Source organism: Lolium rigidum, chromosome 4 (assembly GCF_022539505.1).
Source record: "Lolium rigidum isolate FL_2022 chromosome 4, APGP_CSIRO_Lrig_0.1, whole genome shotgun sequence".
NCBI lineage: Eukaryota > Viridiplantae > Streptophyta > Magnoliopsida > Poales > Poaceae > Lolium > Lolium rigidum.
Genome location: NC_061511.1, coordinates 64,495,580 through 64,516,745, shown reverse-complemented (window position 1 = coordinate 64,516,745; position 21,166 = coordinate 64,495,580). Strand labels below are relative to the sequence as shown.

General features: G+C 49.1%; 1 protein-coding gene across 2 annotated transcripts; it reads right to left on the bottom strand.

Annotated features, from left to right (window-relative positions):
* Positions 1-430: 430 nt before the first annotated feature.
* On the bottom strand, positions 431-6,629 carry LOC124649728 (benzyl alcohol O-benzoyltransferase-like). 2 transcript variants are annotated; one of them, XM_047189314.1, is made up of 3 exons: positions 6,600-6,629; positions 1,559-1,978; positions 431-1,476 (listed from the first exon to the last, which is right to left on the bottom strand). In XM_047189314.1, exons 1-3 carry the CDS (start codon positions 6,627-6,629, stop codon positions 532-534), a joined length of 1,395 nt encoding a protein of 464 aa, XP_047045270.1. In that variant the 3' UTR covers positions 431-531. The 2 variants fall into 2 exon arrangements, with proteins under 2 accessions (XP_047045270.1, XP_047045269.1); XM_047189313.1 differs by lacking the exon at positions 6,600-6,629 and having other exon boundaries at positions 1,559-2,098.
* Between the last annotated feature and the right edge of the window lie 14,537 nt (positions 6,630-21,166).

The following is a 21,166-nucleotide window of genomic DNA, read 5'->3' as shown; positions in this document are numbered from 1 at the left end:
GCGACATTTTATCCTTCATCTTCATCGGCCTAAATACATGGTCCGAGCAAGACACACTCATGGCGGCAAAGGGTTGAAGGGAGGAAGAAGAGGGAGAGGAACACTGATACATCAAAATAAATCGTTGGGAGTCTTATAGAAGGACGATGAGAAAAGATGGCGGCAAATAGTTGACAGGAGAGGGGGGCGGAAAAAAATGTTGGGAGAAAGGACAGGATGGATCGCCCACCCTACCACGTAATTGCTAGGAGTATATAGCCTTGGTTTGGACTTTCGAGGAAACCAAGCAGTCCAGTCGTCTTCTTGAAAACCAATTAACGCAGCGTCGAGAAAACCAATTGGTTCCTATTAGCTTCGAGGAAACCAAGGTACAGAGTACTTACTTCACTAACCAAGGTACAGAGTACTTACTTCACCAACTGCGGATTAAATTTGACCACTCACTAATATACAGAGTACTTACTTCACTAACCAATAAGCACGCGAGGCAATTACGGATAGCGAAACCGACGTGCACGCACGCTAGCTGATTCAGAGCGCAGATTTGATCATGGCGGGGAACATATCGGCGACGTCGACGGCCGCAGGGCGCAGCAGCTTGCCCATCTCCTCCACGAACTTGTCCATGGCGGGACCGGGCAGGCACATGGGGATCACGATGCCGTCCTCGCCCTTGGCGTTCTTGAACGGGATGAGGAAGCTGGCCACGCCGGGGATGGCGCCCACGCCGCCCTTGGCCGGGCCGCCGTACACGGGCCTGCCCCACCCGAAGTCCAGGTCGCCGAAGCCGGCCTTGGTGACGTCCGACGCCAGGTACGCGCGCACCACCGTGAAATGCGGCCGCCCGCGCTGCACCATCAGGTCCGCCACCGACCGCATGTACTCACCGTCCACCTCCCCCTTGGCCTCCTTCACCAGCCGCACGGCGTAGCTCAGGGGCTTCGCGCACAGCTCGCCCGCGGCCGACACGGCCACCGGGAACGCGAACGCGTTGCCGTAGTAGCCGCTCGGGATGGCGCTCTGCTTGCCCTTGCCGCCGCGGGCGTTGACGATGCAGATCATCCGCATCTCCTCGTCGGCGTCGGGGGCCAGCGCCACGGTGCGGCACTTCCACAGGCAGCCCGTGAGGACCTCGAACGTGGTGGCGCGCTTCCGGAGGCCCGGCGCCAGATGGGACCGGACGGCGGCGACCTCCTTGGCCCCGAAGAAGAAGGACCGGTGCGCCATGTCGTCGAGCGGAATGATGGTTCCATTGGTGTCCGGCACCTCGTCGTACTCCCGGTGCGCGAAGCCAGGACGCGGCGGGTTCCGCGCCTCCAGCAGCTCTCGCCTCCACACCGGGAGCACGGACGGCACTGTGGCGCCCCGCGCAAGCTCCGCCACGGCGGCCAGAAATTGCACCAGCCCCTGCGCATCTGACATGGTGTGCATCAGCCGCACCGCCAGGATGAAGCCTCCGCACGACAGCCGTGTCACCTGCAAGAACGTACACCAGTGAGAGTGAGCCACGAATGCATCGAAATGCTTCCACGTACACGCAAACTGCAAGGAAATTTACCTGGAAGAGGAGGAGCGGGGTGCCAAGGACCTCGGACGAGCCGGGGACGTCGAAGACGAGCTCCTCGAGCCCCGGGAAGGGCGGCTGCAGGGCGTCGCCGAAGTGCTCGAGGCGGACGTCCGCGTCGGCCTCGATGAATAGCACGCCCTCGCCGGTGCAGTCGACGGCGAGCTTACGCCCCTCGAGCTCCCTCAGACGGCCGGCGAACGGATAGTAGTGCACGAGTGCCCTGGCCACGGCGTCCCGGACCACCGCGGCCGGGTCCCTGCCGCTCATGAACGCGTTGCGGCGGTAGAACTGGATCACGGGGATGTGGAACCGCAGACCGTCCTGGTCGTCGATGTCAGAGAGCCGCTTCAGCTCCCGCGGCGTCGGCTGCGCCGGCGCCACCAGCTCCGCCGCCTTCCTCCGCACCGTGAACTTCAACGACGCCGCCGAGCCCGCCATCAGCACTTTCTCAGGATGATTCTCAGCTAGTGCACGAGGAGGAGGAGGAGGTTGAGCTAGGATATATAGAGGTGATCGATCGATGGTGCAGGCGTGAGCTCTTGTGTTTGCTGCTGCTGCTAGCCTGCTAGGTTTGTGGAGAAATGGAGTGGCACTTGGACGCTATATATACACGCGCGGCTTCACTCTGGCAGCGACACACTGACAGTGAGATATACGGAGTATGTGTTAGCACTTAGCAGTTGGGTTGAAATTAGTGGGCAGTTTACTGACACTGATTTGTGCAAACAATAATACAGTGTGGACGAGGCAAGGGGGGACATCACATCACATCGATGACTGACTTGACGAAGGCCGACGCGGTGGGTCGGGGGGTGCGTGCTCTGCGGAGTCGCCATTCATGTGTGAGCAAGCGGGACTCCGGCTACATCCACCGCTCAACGTCCAGCAGGGTCGTTTGACTTTAAATTGGATGGCTCAGATCAAGAGATGGAGATGGGAGAAAAATGTTAACCCGAATATTCGCATCCGAACCTGAGCTCATATGCTTCTGCTCAAATATTAAAATCGAAAATACAGCAAACGAAATCTGATATTTTTTTACAACTGGAAACTTCTTCTAACTGCATGCAATATTTTGCAGAAAAATAACATGAGAATGTGTTCTAACTGCATTGTCGAGGCTATAAGGACGGTAGAGAAAGAGCAAAGCAGTCCTGGGAATGGTTCAACCATCATTGAAATGGGCAAGATGAATCCAACATTAGGGATGATTTTTGTTTATGAAAGTAACTCCAACATTAGGGACTTCCTATCCAAAATCTTCCGTCTTAGTTTTTTAATTAAGAAGCCTGCACATTCAATTGCGGAAGGTGCAAACTTTGCAACCAAATCCAAGAATCCGTTTCCCACATACTTTTCAAATGTCGACCCACCATCCGTATGTGGTCAAATGGAAAGAATTGGTTAGGACTTCATGATGTTGATCCAAATAGTTGGCATACCATGAGTCCCGTCAAAGAGTGGTGAAATGAGGAGATCCACAAGCATGAGCAAGTAAGGATGGGTCACTTGGAATGTTCATATTTGAAAATTCGGAAGAAATTAAAATGTGTGCGTCTCCGAAACAACGCATCGACCACGAGCATTCTTATTACAAGAAACAAAGAAGAAGTGGTGATGTGCAAAAGGGGGGGGGGGGATATTTTGCCTTGTAAAGGACTAAGAAAACAACATAAAGATCATGCTGATTTAGCTATAGCTTGATCGAGCTCCATGGGGTTAGTTCATTTTATACTAGCCGAGATTTTGTTTTTTCCCGAAAACAAAAATGCAAAGCCTCAGCCTCTATATCCATTAATGCACGCAGTCCCACTGGACGATTTATTTGGTGGAATTATACGGTGCGTCAGGAAAAATAACATCCTGTCACTTATGCCCAAAACAATCAGCAGATATCAGAAACAAGGAAATGTACTGGGTAAGGATATCAGAACAACAAGATGCATATATGATTGAGCGTAGTTTCGGTGTAGTAAGGTGCAAAACTCATTCTGCTGATTGCCGGCTATTTATTCAGATTTTCAGTCCAGTTGCAGGAGCACACAATGGGTGACCGACCAACTCTGTTCTGTATATCTGCTCGGAAAGCGCCTACTCCTACCAGTTCACAGCCTATATCTGATGTTTTCTTGCTTGGAAACCACCACCGTTTGTAGATCGACTAGCAGCATCTTTGCAATTTCCGGTGAAGTCTCTTGTTCTTCTGCTAGTGCGGCAGTGCTTGGAAAAAACCCACAAATTACCTAAAGCTTGCATGTAGACTCAGCAGTAGCAGAACGTACGATTTCGTTCTTCTCTGTACTGATGATATGGAAAGAGCCCGCCAAATGCCCAGTTATGAGAATGGAAAGAAAAGACCTACAGAGTAGTAGTCACCAGTCATTCAGTCGTCAGACAAAGTATAGTAGTGCTCAAGTAGGAAAGCACGGGGTCTGACCAGCCCAAGTCGTTATAAATATATCAGCCATGTTACTGGTTGGAACGCTTTCAACCACCCTGAAAGAACATGTAACCAGACCAAGTCAAGGACTATAGAAGTTTCGAAGTCTTTCCTAGCTAGATTGCTTTGGAGACTGAGGGCATCTCCAACCGGGCGACCCATCCCGCGCCCGCGCGTCCGGATGGGTCCAGCCGGACAAAAACCCGGCCCAGCGCGCGGACCCATCCCTAAAACGGATGCCCGCGGCGTCCGGAACGACGCAAACCCGGCCCAAATCTTGGCCGGGTTTGCGTGGCCGCGGACGCGAAAGGCTGGTCGCTCGCGTCCGCCCGCTGTCCGCCCCTGGCCCGCGTGTCATAGGCATAAATAATATGTTTCATTAAACAGAACTCATTACAATTTTTTTTTAGCTACTACTACTTCTATCCTATACGTACGGGGCCGGCGGCCCGCCGGCGACTCCTCGCCGGCTCGCCGTCGGGCCGTGGATTTCACTCGACGCGGGCGGCCTGTACGCGTGAGGATTCCACTCCAGCTTCCTACGGGCTGGGTGGCGCGTCGGCGGCGGCGCGGGCGTCGGCGGCGGCGCGGGCGGCTTCGCGGGCCTCGGCAGCTTGGACGGAGGGCATCATCCTCCTCCTTTCCGCCAGCGCAGCTCGGGCGCGCTCGCGCTCCGCCTCTTGAGGCGGAACCATCCGCTTCCCGCATAGCTCATGCTCCTGCAGGGCGGCGCGTTCCACAGCGGTGCGCGCTCCAGGCGGACGCGGCCGGCTTTCTGGGCCTCGTGGTTGCCCTGCCGCCGGCGCATGCGCTCTTGCCGGCCGCGCTCCGCCGACGCAGCTTCCTCCCGGGCGCGCCGCTCGGGCGACGGCATCTGGATGAGGTCACGGGCTGCTCGCATAGCGAGCAGCTCGTTCTTCTGGCCGAGGAGGTCGCCTAGCGGCGGCGGCCGGCCCGCCGCATGCCCTCGTGCTCCTTCGTCACGCGCGTGAGGTCGGCGAGACGCTCCTCGATGGCGGCGTTGATGTTCGCCAGCCGCGAGGTCCTCCGCGGCGACGGGCTCCTCCGCGGCGTCCGCCCCTCCTCCACGGCCGCGTACCAGCCGTCCGGGGTCTCGTGCCAGCCCTCCGCGGCCGCTTCCCCATCTCCGCGTCACCGGCCTTCTTTGCCGCCGCTCGGCAGCGACGCGGAGCGCCTCGTCGTCGGCGACCCACCGCGAGTCCGCGCGCTCCTCCTCGTCCGTCCGCGGGAACCCGGCCCGGGCGGCGAGGGAGAGCTTGGCCCATGTGGACTGAAGGGTGCGCGGCATGGCGCCGGAGAAGGTGGAGGGGAAGAGAACGGTGATGCGGTCTGGGTGAGACCGCCGCCGTCTTTTATAGCCGGCGGTCTGGCGGGAAACTTGGGCGCGAGCGCGCGCCAATGGCGTTTTCGCGCGCGCGGGAACCTTGGTGCGCGCGGGATCTTTCCCGCGCGTTCCACCTCCCGCCATGGCTGTCCCGTCGAGGCCTGCCATGGCGCAGCGCCGCGCAGCGAAGACGAACCACGTGGCGTCTCTTTGGGTCGCCGCGTTGGGCGCCGCGTGCGACCAAACGGACACGCGGACGCGGGGCGCTGTCCGCGTGTCCGGGCGGGCACGCAACGGCCCAAAACGGACGGCCCAGCGCGTCCGTTTGGGTCGCCCGGTTGGAGATGCCCTGACAACGTTAGTCTAATGTGTGGGACTTGACCTCATTTTGTGTAGACGTGGGAAAGACTTGTGTGACCAAAAGACTAGATATACTTTGACAAGAAAAGGAAGTCATCATTCTCCAAGTTAACCGAGTGCTCTTCAAAAAGGGAATTTGCACTGATTTTACATAGGAAACTTCCGCATCTTTTCTCTGCAGTTTGTTTCATTTTTTTTCTTCTTTTGACAATGGAAGAGTACCCTTCCTAGCCTATGCACACGAAGTTTCTTCGAAATATTTTGCAGAGAAATAATATGAGAATGTGTTCTAATTGAAATGAGGAAGATGAATCCAACACTAGGACGAGGGATGACTATTTATGAAAGTAAATCCTGCAAATGCGAAATCTTGGATATAATAATGACAAGTCTAGGAGTGCAAGCAACGCACCGCTTGTGCCCGCTTCCTATCCAAAGTCGTCCATCTTAGTTTTTTTTTAACTAAGAAGCTCACACTCTCAATTTCATTTGCTCCTATGAATTTCCAAATGCCCAGCAGAAACTACAGTTTCGAAGAAACTATTACAATGCACTAAGAAAACAGTATAAAGACCACGCTGCTTTAGCTTGATCGAGCTCCATGGAGTTAGTTCATTTATACTATCCAATCGTCGTTTCTTCTAAAAAAAAATAGAAGAGGCAAAGCCTCAGCCTCTATAATTCTATATCGATTGATGCACACACTCCCACAGTCCCACTATCCGATTTATTTGGTGAAATTATGGGGTGCGTCGGGAAAAATAACATCCTATCACTTACGCCCAAAACAATCAGCAGATATCGGAAAGAAGGAAATGTACCGTGTAAGGACAGCAGGATAATAAGATGCAGATATGATTGACTGTAGTTTTGGTGTAGTAAGGTGCAACCCATTCTGCTGATTGCCGGCTAGTCATTCAGATTTTCAGTCCAGTTGCAGGAGCAGAAAACGGGTGACCGACCAGCTCTGTTCTGTATATCTGCTCGGAAAGCGCCTACTCCTACCAGTTCACAGCTTATCTCTGCTGTTTTCTTGCTTGGAAACCACCACCGTTTTTAGATCGACTAGCAGCAACATTGCAATTTCCGGTGAAGTCTTGTGTTTCTTCTAGTGCGGCCGTGCTTGGAAAAAACCTGCAAATTACCTAAGCTTGCATGTAGACTCAGCAGTAGCAGAACGTACGATTTCGTTCTTCTCTGTACTGATATGGGAAGAGCCCGCCAACTGCCCAGTTATGAGAACGGAAAGAAAAGACCTACGGGTAGTCACCAGTCATTCAGTCGTCAGACCAAGTATAGTAGTAGTGATCAAGTAGGAAAGCACGGGGCATGACCAGCCAAGTCGTTATAAATATAACAGCCATGTATGTCACTGGCTGGAACGCTTTCAACCACCCTGAAAGAACATGTCACCAGGCCAAGTGGAGGACTATAGAAGTTTCGAAGTCTTTCCTAGCTTGATTGCTTTGGAGACTGACAACGTTAGTCTAATGTGTGGGACTTGACCTCATTTTGTGTAGACGCGGGGAAATACTTGTGACGACAAGACCGGAAGACTAATATACTTTGACAAGAAAAGGAAGCATGGAGCTGGCCCTAGGTCCCGTCCCGTCCCGCACCCCCCGCACCCCAGAAACCCTAGCTCCTCCCGCCGCCGCCGCCGCCGGGCAAAGGCCGCGGGGCGTGGCGGCGGCGGTGGGCTTCCCTCATGGCGCGGCGGGGACGGCGGCTGGGTCCTCCCCTCGATGCAGCGGCGGCGGCTTCCTGCCTCCCGATGGGGGGGCGGCGGCGGTGGACTTCCGGCCTCCCGTGTGATGGCGGGGTGGCGGCGGTCGGAGGATGGAGGGGCGACGGTGGCCTCTGTGCTGCGGCCTCCCCTGCCTCCCGGCGGCGGCACACTGGTGGCGGCTGGTGGTGGGATGGCGCCATCCCCTCCGCTTCTCGCCGGTGCGAGGGGGTGACCTTGGGATTCTCCCGCGGTACGAGGACGCCCGGGGCAGCAGCCTCGGGTTCGACGGTGGAGGCGGCCTTCTTCTTCGTCGGAGGTGGTCGGCCAGGCTGGTAGTCCTGTGTGGGTGATCATGGGATCTCGCACAGGTCTCCGGCGATGGTGATCTAGTCCGAGGTGTCATGGCGGCCGGTGAAAACTGAGCCTTGACCTCGGTCTTGGCGGATGATGGCGACATCGGTCGACGTCGTTACCTTGTCGAAGGCGTCATCTTTGCCCGTCTTGGCACTACACTCGGCGAGTTGGGGATGCGCGCTGCCGGTGAAAACCGTGTTCCGACCTCGGTTGGCGGACGATGGCGACGTGTCGCGCCGCTACCTTCTTGAAGGCATCGTCGACGCAGTCTGCGGTTTCTCACTCGTGCTGCTCCGGGGGAAACCCTAGGTCCGGGTCTCCTGGATTGGACGATGGCGGCGCGCCCTGCGTCGTTCTACCGCTTGGGGCATCATTTTTGGAGCAGCTGCTGGATGTTGGCGGTTTTCGGTGGAGTGGTGTTCATCTACCACTTTGTTGGCGTTGAGTCTCAGTGGCATGGTGCTGCAGGGTATCGACGACAGATGCGGGATGATGTATACGTGCAGGAGGGTGGAGCCGTCTGGCGTCATGGTGGCATCGACGGCAGGTCTTGCAAGGTTAATGCGATGATCTCTCTTGAAGATGGAGTCGAGGAAGACGGCGGGATCAACTCCTGTGGCGTATGTGTTGACGTGCGCTGAGAGTCTGCTTGACTGGATGTGTTTCTCACCTGCTATTGGACGGTTTGGGAAGGCATTTAGTTTTGGATGATGTGAGTTGGTGTATTGTCACCCTCCTCATCCCACTGTAGGTATAGTAAGGTTGCCTCGAATTTGATCTTTTGTATTGCTTCTTGTAAGGTTCGTGAATAATCTAATAAAAAGCCGTGTGCATCCTTTGGATGCAGAAGCTGGGGCGATATTTCCCCCATTTCGAAAAAAAAAGAAGCATGATTCTCCAAGTTAACCGAGTGCTCTTTATAAAAGGGACTACAGAAGAAACTTCCGCATCTTTTCTCTGCAGTTTGTTTCGGGTTTTTTTTTACAATGAAAGAGTACCATTCCTAGCCTATGAACACGAAGTTACGCACAACCTCGTTAGTACAAAGTTCAAGTGTCAAAAGTCGTCTTGAAGAGGAAAATAAGAAACAGAAGTATAGACATTAACACGATGAAGATTTAGTAGTATCACACAGCTTACTATTGTCTCGTCTCGCGTCACTGCTCCGCCTTTGAGCGTCTGCTAGACAGAATATGTTCTTCTATTTCACCATGGGATGGCTTGGTGATGCACTCGGTATTAGCTAGTGGGCCGTTGCTTATACTTTTTAGGACATAAGGTTCCAACAACATATGTTTCTTCTTTAATTACTGAATTTGATATATTTATAAGTGGTGGCTTCAAATTAAAGATGTATGTTTGAGCAGATCTTTATTAGTACTCCGGTTGATATAGAGGTTAGGCTTCCCCTTTTCAAAGAAGAGAACACTGTTTTCAGTTACCGAACTTTCCCTTTTTAGTTGTACGGCAAAGATTGTTGAATCTTGCGAAACCTCCGGCTTCGACGGAAAATTGGCGCGTTTCCGGCGGGGAACGACGAGTGGACTGCCCGAGGAGCAGATAGAGACACGTACCCACCGGTCTAGTCAGTCCAGTGTTTTCACAAGAGATGCTCACGAGCGCCTTCTTGTTCTCTTCTGCCAAGTCGAGAAACTCATGCACAAGAACTCAGATGCTCTTCAAATTTATATCCACAATCGAACCACTCTACCAAATCATACACTAAATAATCGAGGCCTTTCTGTCTTGACGTCTTGACGATGATTCCCTCCTATATCTTTCCATCAGCTCGGGCTTTTGGAATAGTTGGTTAGTGCATGCAATTCAATATGGTATCAGATCAGGAGGTCCTAGGATCAAATCCTGGCCAACGCAAGAATTAAAAAGAAATATTACGGCTCCCCAAACATACGTCACAACAGGCCAAAGGGCAAAGACGTAGGGTGAGTGTTGAAATAAATTGCCTACATCTTTCCATCAGCTCGGGCTTTTGGAATAGTTGGTTAGTGCATGCAATTCAATACCTCCCATTGCCCCGGCCGCGTGCTGGTGTTGAAACGGTCGTCGCCGTTCGCGAGCACGACGCCAGCCAGCGTGGCAACCCGGAGCGCTGCCGCCCTGGCTCTTCAAGCCGTCGGGATTCGACCGGTGGATCCGTCGGGGGCGGGGTTTTTTGCCCTCTCCCCACTAGGGTTTCTGACGGCGAGGGCGGCCGGTGCACCGGGCTCCAGTAGGGAGATGGAGCCCCCGTCGGGGTTCGCGTCGACCCCAATGCACGCGTCGATACCATGGGCCATGCCGCGTCCGCCTGCACCCAATGGCGCGCCTCCCGTTGCGCCGCCACCGGGGTTCAGCCGGCCTCGTGCTCGTCGGCAGACGACAGCACCATCGGCACCCCGCTTCCCGACCGCTGCATCGCTGCCATCGATGAGGACATACGCTCCGGGTCCGCCTCCTCCACCCGGATTTGGTCCGCGACCTCCTCGAGGACCAACTAGCGCCTGTGCGCGTCCTCTTCCTCCTCTGACTGGGCTGCTGTCCCTCCACCCAATCGCAAGTACATTTAGTCGACTCCTTCTCGCTTGTTTACATGGAGTAGATGACATTGTACATGTGAATGTAGATAGGATTCATGGCAATGTGCATGCGTGTTGTTGACAGTGCTAATGCTTGCCATGCCAAGCTCAAGCAAGTCCATGACTGTGGTTGAGATTGGCATTGTCATTGTCCATGACATTGCTTCTGCTTGGCAATGCCTAGCTCAAGCACCTGGCAATGCCAATCTGAAGCACCATGGCATTGCTTGCTTCTGCATGCTTGTGCTTGTCCATGGCATTGCTTGCTTCTGCTTCTGCATGCTTGTGCTTGTACTTGGCAATGGCATTGCTTAGTTCTGCTTGTCCATGCTTCTGATTGTCCATTCCATTGCTTGCTTGACCTTGGCATTGCTTGCTTGTGCGTGTTCAAGTCCATGCTTCTGCTTGTCCATGCCATTGCTTGCTTGAGCTTGACATTGCTTCCGTGTGCTTCTGCAGAACTGGCCCTTCCTGGAACTGTTCTCGGAAGGGCCCATACTGGACGCTATCGACATGGCCGTCTGTGTGCAGCTGCGTGATTCCAACGTAGCGTTCATGGAAGCCCACCACCAGATCACGGCGCCGAGGCTTCACGCCGGCCATCCTGCTGACCTGGGGCACGCTGCCAGGCATCGTCTTGGAGAGCCACGACCTCCGTGCCCTCGTCGTCCTGCCGTACATGGAGCGGCCCTTGATCACCAAGTACAAGCTCGAGAACAATGGCCCCCCCCAGTGAAGTTCTGCTTGTACTTGGGCCAGCATTGCGAGTGGAAGGTGCAGCTGCAGTGGACAGGCCAGCGCGTCGGGTTCATCAAGTCTTGGAGCGAGTTCGCCGCCAGGATTTGACTGCACGTCGATGGCATGCTCGTCTTCACCCCTCAGGACGAGGGCTTCAAGATCGACGTCTTCAGGAAGGAGACATCCTACTCCAGCATCTTCGGCTGCAAGAGGCACTGCGAGGGCCCTTTTGCTGATCCTCGCCGTTAAGGTGCTGCTACTCCATAGCTTCCTCTGTTTATGTCTGATCCTGTAGTTGTGTAGGCCTCTAGGAGGCTGTTAAACACTTCTTTTGTGCATATCTCACTGTTGTGCTGGCCTCTAGGGGCTGTTGAACACTGCTTTTGGACCTGGGTAGTCTGCCCCCAGGTTTAGGCAAGCGTCTTACCACTCTGACGCTAGATTAGGAACTGTTAAGTACTCTATTCGTTGTGTATAAGTGTTTGCTCTGCTTATGATCGTGTTTGAGCTATTTCTGTGCCGTTATACGATGGTAAGGTCACCATATTTGAATGTGGTGAGGAGAAGCTGTTGTCAGGGTGCCCAAAATGGAACCAAAACATGTGTTGTGGCTGAACAGAGATGGAACGATGTCTCCAGGCATCCAAACAATTTGCACTTCTGTTCGGGCCGGTGCAGCACATGCTACCAAACGATGGGACAAAAGTGGCATGTGGCCCGTTCGCGACGCACAGGGGCGCCCATCTCGCTGCGCCAACCATGTAGGATTTCGGCCCAGGCAACCAAAAGCGCCCGTAGTGTCCTGGTCGTAAACAACTTCGCACTACTCTGCAGATGAATGCGGAAAATTATCATCCACGAGAATGGCTTGTACTATAGAATGCTCGCCACATGATTTAGATGCGAGCGTGGAATATGGATCCACTGAGGATAGCGACTCCCGTTTAGTCACCACCACCAGCAGCGTAGAAAGATCAACTTCAACAATTATGGGAAGCCCTGGTGGCGTGGTGGTAGTGGTGGATTTTCATCGGCAACGACGTGGCGCCGATCTTGCACCGGCCTAGTCGATGGCAGCCAGTGGACCTCGACAACCTTCTCCAGCGACGGCCGGTGGCAACGGGTGGAGACCATGGTCTGAGCCCGACCTAGGTCCAGATGGGCCTGGACGGGTCGTGGCCATGACTGCGCTAGCAGCTCACGGAGGAAATCCCAGGCTAGCCCGTGGCATGAGGCAGCCAGGGGAAGCTATCTCGGGCATGGCGGTGGTTAGGGTGGCCTCCTCCTCCGCCGGGGGTGGTCAGTCGGCGGGTCTCGATGACGAGTTGGGGAGACGCGGATGCTGGTGAAAACCTAGTCTTGGCTCCGTTCACGGTGGGCGAAGGCGGTTACGCGTCGTTACCTTGTTAAACGCATCGCCATTGCAGCCCGTGTCTACTAGGGAAAACCCTAGATCTGGATATCCGGATCGAATGATGGCCGCGCTTTATAGTTTTACCTCTTGGGGGCGTCATTTTTGGAGTAGATGTCTCATGGTGGTACCAAGTGGTGCAGTGATGTGCGTCAACCGCGTCGATGACATCGGGTCTCGGTGGTGTGGCATAGCGGGGACTCAACGACGGACATGATCTGACAGACTTGCATACGGAGGGGGCGTTGTCTGGCGCCATGATGGCTTCGACGATAGGCCTGGCAAGAGCTATGCGGATCTCTGCTATGAAGATGCACCTGCGGTTGATGGTGGCGACAACTTCTGAAGCGAGGGCATGACACTCGCCGAGGATCTGCTATACAGGATATGTGTTTTTGGTTTCACCATAGGGTGACTCAGTGATGACCCCGGTTTTTAGTTGGTGGGGCGTTATTTGTGTTTTTAGCGGATAAGACCGTGACGACAAGTTTCTTCGCCCATTGTCGGATTTGTAGTTGTTGAGTGACGACTTCGGGTTTTGTAATGTATGCTTTTGTCAGGTCTTTGTTGAATAAAATCTATATAAAAACTGTATGCATCGATTGATGTAGGCCAGAGGCTTCCCCATTTCAAACAGAAAATCTCTGTGCTTCTCATGCCCTTGCCTGAACCGCTCCAAAATAACAAAATAAGATGATTTAATACTCTCTTCATCCACAAAAGGATGTATAAACCTACACACCCTAAAATGTGTCTTGGTACTTGCAAATCCACCAACTCTAGTGTCTAGATACATACATGGACACTAAATCCTCCTAGATGTGGGACCGCCGCCTCAAGCACCATACGCATCATATCCACCGACAACACTGATGACCCACAAGTATAGGGGGTGTATCGTAGTACTTCGATAAATAAGAGTGTCGAACCTAATGAGGAGCAAAAGGTATTGGCGAACAGTTTTGATCGAGGATTCACTATAAACACTAGCAAACAAGTTTGCAAGGGTATTTGGTATTGCAGATAAATAAAGTACAAGTAAATAAATGCAGTAGTAGTAATTGCAGCGAGTGACCCAATCCTTTTTATAGCAAAGGACAAGTCATATGTTTTACTTATAATAACCAAATATTCCTGAGGACACACGGGAATTTCGTCAAGTGCTTTCGCTTCACATAGCTGAATAATCTTCAATGGTTTGGCAAGTGTTGTGTGGGTGAACCTATGCTAATGCACTACCCCATACTTGGACTAATACATCCGCAACTAGAAGAAAGTAATTAAGATAAATCTAACCACAGCTTTAAACTCTGAGATCCTACACTCCCTCGTGCACCGGTTTCCTAACGGGGGTTTGAGTTTCTGTCGCTCCCGCAACCCCACAATTAGTAGCCAAATACACGATGCATGCCCCTAGGCCCATAAAGGTGAAGTATCATGTAGTCGATGTTCACATGATACCACTAGAAGAATAGCACCACAACTTAAATATCAAATCACTGCATATTGCTCAACATAGTTCCACTACTAACAGCATGACTTCTCCCGTGTCCTCAAGAACTAAACGAACTGCTCACGAGACGTAATATGGATCATAATCAGAGGTGATATAATGATGAATAAGAATCTGGACATAAACCTTAATTCAATGGTTTCACTTAATGGCATCAACTACAAGGAGTAATCAACACCGGGAAAGTTTCCCCTATGAACTAGAAAAGTATCAAACCCAAGATGTTACAGCGGGACGGCGTGGAGATGGCGGTGATGATGGTACTGGTGGTGGAGATGATGGTGATGATGATCCCGATGAAGTCCAGCTCGATGGCGGTGACGATTTCCCCCATTCGGGAAGGAATTTCCCCGGCAGAATTCTGCCTACCGGAGAGCTTTTCTTTCTCTCTAGTTCTCCGCCCCGTAGTGGCGGCGGAGTATTTCTCTGGTCGCTCCCCCGATCTTAGGTTTCTCGGGCGTTGAGATATGCGAGGGGAGATGCCATAAGTGGGCCAGGGCGCCCAGACCATGCCTAGGCGCGGCCTGGGGTGGGCCCGCGCCTAGGGGAGGTCTGGCACCCTGCTGGCCCATCTCGGCCTCCCCTTCTGGCTTCCTCCGTCATATGGAAAAATAGGATTTTCTGTATATTCTCTGGGAATTGTTGTTCTTCAAAAATATAGTGTCTTGGTCCTTTTTCCAGCAGAATCCTGGCTCCGGCGGTTAATTCTCCAATAATCATCAAGCATGCAAAAATAGATGGAATGGCATAAGTATTACCTCTAAATATTAAATATATCAATGAATAACAGTAAATTATGATATAAAACAGTGATGCAAATTGGACGTATCAACTCCCCCCAAGCTTAGACCTCGCTTGTCCCCAAGCGAAACTGAACTTAGTAAACCACACCACGGGTTTATGGAGTGAAGTGTCGATAAACAAAATTCGGACAAGAAGCATCATACTTACCAATTCTCAAGTCATTATAGACAACAACTTCTTATTATATAATTCAACTTGCAATGAGTAAGGAATCACTAAATAGAGGTGCATAGAGGAAATCATAATTGGTGATGGCAAACTTTCGTTCTTGGTCAGAGAATAATTAAGAAATTGTACTTATCTTTCGAGCAGAGTCTTTATTATAGAGCTTATTACAGAAATCACATGCTCAATTATTACAATCTCTTTGCAATCATAGATAGCTTTCAGATTTATATTCATTTAGATAAACAAATTGTGCTAAACAAGGAAAAATTAAAGAGAGGATTGAATGGATCAACACACATAAATGGTTGGATCACAACAACTCGAATGCTTGCTTGAGGTAGAGTGAAATAGGTTTACTAACTCAATCATAAAAGTAAAAGAAAGGCCCTGCGCAGAGGGAAGCAAGATTACTCATGTGCTAGAGCTTTTTTGTTTTAAATGCAATAGGAGTGTTGAAAAATATATTTTGAGAGGTATGTGATGTCTACGGGAGCTTCTATTCTTGTAGACAGTGTTGGGCCTCCAAGAGCAGAGGTTTGTAGAACAGCAGCAGTTTTCGCTTAAGTGGATCACCCAAGGTTTATCGAACTCAGGGAGGAAGAGGTCAAAGATATCCCTCTCATGCAACCCTGCAACCACAAAGCAAGAAGTCTCTTGTGTCCCCAACACACCTAATAGGTGCACTAGTTCGGCGAAGAGATAGTGAAATACAGGTGGTATAAATAAGTATGAGCAGTGGCAACGGCACCGGAAAAGTGCTTTGCCCGGGACGAGTAAACAAGCGGTAGTAACACAGCAGTAGTAACGCGAGTAAAACAATAAACAAGCAGCGATAGCGATATTTAGGAACAAGGCCTAGGGATTACACTTTCACTAGTGGACACTCTCAACATTGATCACATAACAGAATAGATAAATGCATACTCTACACTCTCTTGTTGGATGATGAACACATTGCGTAGGATTACACGAACCCTCAATGCCGGAGTTAACAAGCTCCACAATTCAATGTTCATATTTAAATAACCTTAGAGTGCATGAAAGATCAACACGACTAAACCAAGTACTAACACAGCATGCACACTGTCACCTTCACACTATGTAGGAGGAATAGATCACATCAATACCATCATAGCAATAGTTAACTTCATAATCTACAAGAGATCATAATCATAGCCTACGCCAAGTACTAACACGGATGCACACACACTGTCACCATTACACCGTGCGGGAGGAATAAACTACTTTAATAACATCACTAGAGTAGCACATGGATAAATTGTGATACAAAACACATTGCAATCATAAAGAGATATAAATAAGCACTTCACTATGCCATTCATAACGAGTGAATAAGTATTCCGTGAAATATAGCCTAAGAGACCCACACGGTGCACACACTCGTCACCTTTACACACGTGGGACAAGGAGTCTCCGGAGATCACATAAGTAAAACCCACTTGACTAGCATAATGACATCTAGATTACAAGCATCATCATATGAATCTCAATCATGTAAGGCAGCTCATGAGATTATTGTATTGAAGTACATAGGAGAGAGATGAACCACATAGCTACCGGTACAGCCCCGAGCCTCGATGGAGAACTACTCCCTCCTCATGGGAGACAGCAGCGTTGATGGAGATGGCGGTGGTGTCGATGGAGGAGCCTTCCGGGGCACTTCCCCGTCCCGGCGACGTGCCGGAACAGAGACTCCTGTCCCCCAGATCTTGGCTTCGCGATGGCGGCGGCTCTGGAAGGTTTCTCGTACCGTGGCTTTTCCGTCTCGTGTTTTAGGTCAGGGACCTTTAAATAGGCGAAGAGGCGGAGTCGGAGGGTCAACGAGGCGGCGGCACCATAGGGGGGCGCGGGCCACCCCCAGGCCGCGCCGGCCTATGGTCTCGTGGGCCTGTGCCCCCTCTCTGGCGGTTCTCGGGTGTTCTGGATGCTTCCGGGCAAAATAGGATGCTGGGTCTTGATTTCGTCCGATTCCGAGAATATTTCCTTACTAGGATTTCGGGAACCAAAAACAGCAGAAAACAGGAACTGGCCCTTCGGCATCTCGTCAATAGGTTAGTTCCGGAAAACGCATAAATATGACATATAATGTGCATAAAACATGTAGATATCATCAATAAAGTGGCATGGAACATAAGAAATTATCGATACGTCGGAGACGTATCAGCATCCCCAAGCTTAGTTCCTGCTCGTCCCGAGCAGGTAAACGATAAACAAAGATAATTTCTGGAGTGACATGCCATCATAAACTTGATCATATTGTAAACATATGTAATGAATGTGGCGATCAAAACAATGGTAATGACATGAGTAAACAACTGAATCATAAAGCAAAGACTTTTCATGAATAGCACTTAAAGACAAGCATCAATAAGTCTTGCATAAAAGTTAACTCATAAAGCAATAAATCAAAGTAAAGGCATTGAAGCAACACAAAGGAAGATGAAGTTTCAGCGGTTGCTTTCAACTTGTAACATGTATATCTCATGGATAATTGTCAACATAGAGTAATATAACAAATGCAATATGCAAGTATGTAAGAATCAATGCACAGTTCACACAAGTGTTTGCTTCTTGAGGTGGAGAGAAATAGGTGAACCGACTCAACATAAAAGTAAAAAGAATGGTCCTTCAAAGAGGAAAGCATCGATTGCTATATTTGTGCTAGAGCTTTTATTTTGAAAACATGAAACAATTTTGTCAACGGTAGTAATAAAGCATATGAGTTATGTAAATTATATCTTACAAGTTGCAAGCCTCATGCATAGTATACTAATAGTGCCCGCACCTTGTCCTAATTAGCTTGGACTACCGGATCATCGCAATACACATGTTTTAACCAAGTGTCACAATGGGGTACCTCCATGCCGCCTCGTACAAAGGTCTAAGGAGAAAGCTCGCATTTTGGATTTCTCGCTTTTGATTATTCTCAACTTAGACATCCATACCGGGACAACATGGACAACAGATAATGGACTCCTCTTTAATGCATAAGCATGTGGCAATTATTATTATTCTCATATGACATTGAGGATATATGTCCAAAACTGAAACTTCCACCATGAATCATGGCTTTAGTTAGCGGCCCAATGTTCTTCTCTAACAATATGTATGCTCCAACCATTAAGGTGGTAGATCTCTCTTACTTCGGACAAGACGGACATGCATAGCAACTCACATGATATTCAACAAAGAGTAGTTGATGGCGTCCCGTAAAACATGGTTATCGCACAATCAAGCAACTTAATAAGAGATAAAGTGCATAAGTACATATTCAATACCACAATAGTTTTTAAGCTATTTGTCCCATGAGCTATATATTGCAAAGGCGAATGATGGAATTTTAAAGGTAGCACTCAAGCAATTTACTTTGGAATGGCGGAGAAATACCATGTAGTAGGTAGATATGGTGGACACAAATGGCATAGTGGTTGGCTCAAGGATTTTGGATGCATGAGAAGTATTCCCTCTCGATACAAGGTTTAGGCTAGCAAGGTTATTTGAAACAAACACAAGGATGAACAGGTGCAGCAAAACTCACATAAAAGACATATTGTAAACATTATAAGACTCTACACCGTCTTCCTTGTTGTTCAAAACACAATACTAGAAATTATCTAGACTTTTAGAGAGACCAAATATGCAAACCAAATTTAGCAAGCTCTAGGTGTTTCTTCATTAATAGGTGCAAAGTATATGATGCAAGAGCTTAAACATGAGCACAACAATTTCAAAGTATCAAATTATTCAAGACATTTTACCAATTACTACATGTAGCATTTTCCAATTCCAACCATATAACAATTTAACGAAGCAGTTTCAACCTTCGCCATGAAAATTAAAGGCTAAGAACACGTGTGTTCATACGAACCAGTGGAGCGTGTCTCTCTCCCACACAAGCATTTATTCAAACAAAAACAAAAACAAAAGCACACAGACGCTCCAAGTAAAGTACATAAGATGTGGCCGAATAAAAATATAGTTTCAAGAGAAGGAACCTGATAATTTGTCGATGAAGAAGGGGATGCCTTGGGCATCCCCAAGCTTAGATGCTTGAGTCTTCTTGAAATATGCAGGGGTGAACCACCGGGGCATCCCCAAGCTTAGAGCTTTCACTCTTCTTGATCATAGTATATCATCCTCCTCTCTTGATCCTTGAAAACTTCCTCCACACCAAACTCGAAACAACTCATTAGAGGGTTAGTGCACAATAAAAATTAACATGTTCAGAGGTGACACAATCATTCTTAACACTTCTGGACATTGCATAAAGCTACTGGACATTAATAGAACAAAGAAATTCATCCAACATAGCAAAAGAGGCAATGCGAAATAAAAGGCAGAATCTGTCAAAACAGAACAGTCCGTAAAGATGGATTTTATTGAGGCACCAGACTTGCTCAAATGAAAATGCCCAAATTGAATGAAAGTGCGTACATATCTGAGGATCACTCACGTAAATTGGCTTAATTTTCTGAGTTACCTACAGAGAATTAGACCCAGATTCGTGACAGGCAAAGAAATCTGTTTCTGCGCGAGTAATCCAAATCTAGTATCAACCTTTCTATCAACGACTTTACTTGGCACAACAAAACACAAAACTAGGATAAGGAGAGGTTGCTACAGTAGTAAACAACTTCCAAGACACAAATATAAAACAAAGTACTGTAGCAAAATAACACATGGGTTATCTCCCAAGAAGTTCTTTCTTTATAGCCGTTAAGATGGGCTCAGCAGTTTTAATGATGCTCACATGAAAAATAGAGTATGAAGCAAAAGAGAGCATCAAGAAGCAAATTCAAAACAAATTTAAGTCTAACATGCTTCCTATGCATAGGAATCTTGTAAATGAACAAGTTCATGAAGAGCAAAGTAACAAGCATAGGAAGATAGAACAGGTGTAGCTTCAAAAATTTCAGCACATAGAGAGGCATTTTAGTAACATGAAAATTTCTACAACCATATTTTTCTCTCTCATAATAACTTTCAGTAGCAACATGAGCAAACTCAACAATATAACTATCACATAAAGCATTCTTATCATGAGTCTCAAGCATAAAATTATTACTCTCCACATAGGCATAATCAATTTTATTAGTTGTAGTGGGAGCAAATTCAACAAAGTAGCTATCATTATTATTCTCATCATCAAATATAGGAGGCATATTGTAATGATAATCAAATTTATCCTCCATAACAGGCGGTACTAAAAGACCAATATCATTATAATCATCATAAATAGGAGGCAAAGTATCATCAAAGTAAATTTTCTCCTCAATGCTTGGGGGACTAAAAATATCATGTTCATCAAAGCCAGCTTCCCCAAGCTTAGAATTTTCCATATCATTAGCAACCATGGTGTTCAAAGCGTTCATACTAATATTACTACCAGCATGCAAATAAGGTTCCATAGGTTTTTTAATTTTCGCATCAAACCATCCATGTCTTAAATCAAGAAATAGAATAAGAAGCTCATTGTCGTCCATTATGCCAAACTAGTGTAAACAAGAAACAAAAAGATGCAATTGCAGGATCTAAAGGAAATAGCTTCGAGTACTTACAACGGCGAAAATAGCTTAGTAGCCAAGATCCGGAGTGTGAGTACCTTTTACCTTTCCTCCCCGGCAACGGCGCCGTAAAATAGCTTGATGTCTACGGGAGCTTCTATTCTTGTAGACAGTGTTGGGCCTCCAAGAGCGAGAGGTTTGTAGAACAAGCAGCAGTTTTCCCTTAAGTGGATCACCCAAGGTTTATCGAACTCGGGGAGGAAGAGGTCAAAGATATCCCTCTCATGCAACCCCGCAACCACAAAGCAAGAAGTGTCTTGTGTCCCCAACACACCTAATAGGTGCACTAGTTCGGCGAAGAGATAGTGAAATACAGGTGGTATAAATAAGTATGAGCAAGTGGCAACGGCACCGTAAAAGTGCTTTGCCCAGGACGAGTAAACAAGCAGTAGTAACACAAGCAGTAGTAACGCAGTAAAAACAAGTAAACAAGCAACGATAGCAGTATTTAGGAACAAGGCCTAGGGATTACACTTTCACTAGTGGACACTCTCAACATTGATCACATAACGAATAGATAAATGCATACTCTACACTCTCTTGTTGGATGATGAACACATTGCGTAGGATTACACG

Bases quoted from the DNA above. Each gene is read 5' to 3' on its own strand.
- LOC124649728 (XM_047189314.1), bottom strand. From the start codon at position 6,629: ATGACTAGCCGGCAATCAGCAGAATGGGTT. The intron at 1,979-6,599 runs GCACCTTACTAC...GCGTCGTTGAAG, and splicing joins GGCAATCAGCAGAATGGGTT to TTCACGGTGCGGAGGAAGGC. The intron at 1,477-1,558 runs GTAAATTTCCTT...ACGTTCTTGCAG, and splicing joins CCCCGCTCCTCCTCTTCCAG to GTGACACGGCTGTCGTGCGG.